The sequence below is a fragment of the Mesitornis unicolor genome, unplaced genomic scaffold (genome assembly GCF_000695765.1).
Source record: "Mesitornis unicolor isolate BGI_N332 unplaced genomic scaffold, ASM69576v1 scaffold31233, whole genome shotgun sequence".
Lineage (NCBI taxonomy): Eukaryota > Metazoa > Chordata > Aves > Mesitornithiformes > Mesitornithidae > Mesitornis > Mesitornis unicolor.
Window position 1 is genome coordinate 2,909 of NW_010174472.1, and position 373 is coordinate 3,281.

At 68.4% G+C, this 373-nt stretch overlaps 1 protein-coding gene across 1 annotated transcript in view; it reads left to right on the forward strand.

The window, feature by feature from the left end:
• MISP (mitotic spindle positioning) overlaps nt 1-373 on the forward strand; it is a gene marked incomplete at its 5' end in the record, with an annotated part of 3,430 nt that overhangs the window by 1,662 nt on the left and 1,395 nt on the right. Inside the window, 2 exon segments of the mRNA XM_010181069.1 lie at nt 15-370; nt 373. The exon segment at nt 373 is cut by the window's right edge and continues 38 nt beyond it. Of these exon segments, the coding sequence (XP_010179371.1) occupies nt 15-370; nt 373 (357 nt within the window).

Genomic DNA, 373 nt, shown 5'->3' on the forward strand with positions numbered 1-373 from the left:
CCTGGCCGCACGAGCATCGTGCCCTTCCAGCTGTCCCGGCCACGCTTCACTGCTGACAGGAGCTGGGAGCAGCCCCCGGGGTCCCAGCGCGCTGCCAGGGGGGGCGAGGATTCCCAGGGAGGACGGGTGTCCAGCCCCTCCACGGGTACCACGGTCCTGCCCAGGGCCTACTTCTCCCTTCCCTTCTGGAAGCCCAAGGTCTCCTTCGTGGAGGAGATGGGGACGCAGGGCCCGGCAGGGCGGGCAGCCGACCATGAGGAGCAGTACAGGCTCAGGACATGGAAACCGCAGACGTCGGTGCTGATCGAGGAGGAGATCCGCAGCGATCTGCAGAGAGAAGAGGAGCTGCAGCAGCAGCGGCGGCGGCGGCTGA